The 2,440-nt window shown below is 41.2% G+C and overlaps 1 protein-coding gene across 1 annotated transcript in view; it reads right to left on the reverse strand.

Moving 5' to 3' along the window:
- The window catches only part of sh2d3cb (SH2 domain containing 3Cb), a 28,077-nt gene that overhangs the window by 14,259 nt on the left and 11,378 nt on the right, over positions 1-2,440 (reverse strand). Inside the window, exon 3 of the mRNA XM_023394997.2 lies at positions 138-177. Coding sequence (XP_023250765.2) covers positions 138-177 — 40 coding nt within the window. The remainder of the gene's footprint in view (positions 1-137; positions 178-2,440) is intronic.

Raw genomic sequence — 2,440 nt, forward strand, 5'->3', positions numbered from 1 at the left:
CACAGAAACAAGCTCCCAGTGAACCCTCTCTGAAACCGGGGCCGCCGCCGCCGGGAACAGAGAGCGTGTTGTTGGACAAAGGGAGGCGAGAGCGTTGGGTGAAAATAGGTTTGAGGCCGTGTTAAGAACGAGCTTACCTTCACATACTCTCCGCTGCTGTCTGTCAAGTCATGGCGGCTGAAACACACAAGAAACACAAGCGTGAGAAGTTTCACAGCTAAATGCATGTATCCTCTTTATGCTAATGCATTTTGGACACTGTAAGTCACGGAGACAGGACGACCCCAGGTCAGCTGGACGTCCCGCACACGAAGGCGCCGGGACACTCTGTATCTCTGAAGCCATTTGTGCGTTACAGAAACTTAAGCCGCGTCCACACGACCATGTTTTCATTTGTCCGTCCAGACGACTGTTTTAGCTCCGTATCAGAAACGATCTCCTTCCACACTCACACACCTGAGAACACACACACACACACACGTGACCGTTCACTGGCGAGCCGCTGTAAACAGGAAGCAGATTGTCGACTCTGCAGTTGGTTAGTCGCACAAAATACTACAAACGAGGAGCAACACAGACAGTTATCATGTGTTAACATGCAGAATCTAACTGAACAGCAGCTGCTAGCAAACACAACAGATTTTGAAAACAACACAAATTGACAAAACAGGAAGATGTGGACACAAATTAAAACAAACATAAACACGTGAAAGATGAATAAAAACTACACGTCTTGTAAGCTAGCATGTATTGTATGTATTTGGCCTCATGTGTGAAGCAGCAGCTCTGGTGTTTGTTTATGTGACAGAGATAATAATTACGTTTATCAGACGCAGTGTCTGAAACGTGTCCCTGGCGAGTCTTCTATGTAGCGAACACTTTATGTCGGGTGAGCTAAATGCTAACGCCAGCATGCTAACACGATGATTGGTATTTTCTTTAGTATTTCTGTTGATATATCTCATTGAATAAGTGAAAGATTTGCACCTGCTGGTGGCGCTAGAGGGCATTTGACCAAATGATAGAAATGATAGATGTTAAGAACGTGGACCAGAGTGAACTGAACCCAGCTAGCATGCATGGCTAAAGAAACATGTGAACTGCTCTGTTATTGGTTCCCACGACTCGTTCTTGTGACATTTCCATCTGCAATTACAACTAAAACCATAGAAGTTGTTCTGTTGCTGTGAATCCAGTCCGTTGGAGAAGCTGTGCTCTTTGTTCTGGCTGCAGATGTTTCGTCATGTTTCAGGATTTCATCAGGTTATTGTTTCAGATTTGTATTTTAATGGCTTCAGACAGCTCTTGGGTTGTTTTCAAGTTGTTGTGTAAGTTGTTCCTTGTATGATTTTCTTTTGTAATAAAAATCTTTTCCTCTTTCAGTCTGATTTCTGACATGTTTTGTGTTGTGTAACTTTGGTTGTGTCAGTCAGAACATACAGAAACTGATTATTGGTATCATTACACTCTATATATGTTGAACTGTGTGTTTTCCTGTGGACAAATTTCACACTTTGTAATTACTAAAAGACAGAAGTTAATTAAAATTCATTAATTGAATGTGTGCACTGTGTGTTTTTTTTTACCAATAATTAGAAGTTGATCGTTCTCTCCAGGGAGCTTCATTGTAAATCATTAAGAAGGTTTAGGGTCAATAAAACAGGAAGTGCTGCACTACACCTCAGTCTGCTTCATCAGAACTGTGTGGGTGTAGTTTGACCAGATCTGACTGACAGTGGCATCTCCATGGTAACATGAGCAAAACAACCCAACAACCGTGATCAGATCCACATTCTGATTTTTATTGTGGTTGGTGGGTGGAAATGTGGAAATGAAAATACAACAAAAACGTCGTCTGAATAAAATCCTGTTTAAAATTGTCAAAACTTATGATTGAAATAAGGATGTGTGTGATCAATGATCTTTCTTATTAACTTCGGGTAAATGCAAAAGTTTTAGTTTCTATCTTCAGACACTTCAGACGCTTATAAACAAGTGTTTTTGATCTGAAATCTTTTGACTGATGAGTTGAATGTGTTTATTACTGTGTCACATTAACAGACGTCCCACCCTCCAGCGACCCCACAGATTTTAATTTGAACGATACTAATTTATGTTAAAGCTTCATATTTTCTTCTTCTGTGTTTTAATTGAAGTGTTGATCCATCAGAAGATATAAAAACCATCTCAGTGTAGTTTTACATCTCCTCTCTCAGGCTTCTCTCTGGAGCTCTAGTAACAACAGGTCGGTGAGCCAATCAGAAGAGAGGAGGCTATGAGCCTCTCTTCTGATTGGCTGACTGTTTTCTGACTGATCCAATAAAAATAAAGCAGATTTCAGGTAAAAACACTCAGAGAAACCAAATCCTGCAAGGTTTGGATGGTGGGTCCAGGTGGGCGGGGCTTGGTGACTGCTTTGTTGTGACATCACAAAGTTCCA

The sequence above is a fragment of the Seriola lalandi genome, unplaced genomic scaffold, assembly GCF_002814215.2.
Source record: "Seriola lalandi dorsalis isolate HSWRI2012SDOR001 ecotype SW California unplaced genomic scaffold, Sedor1 jcf7180002054955, whole genome shotgun sequence".
NCBI classification, from domain to species: domain Eukaryota; kingdom Metazoa; phylum Chordata; class Actinopteri; order Carangiformes; family Carangidae; genus Seriola; species Seriola lalandi.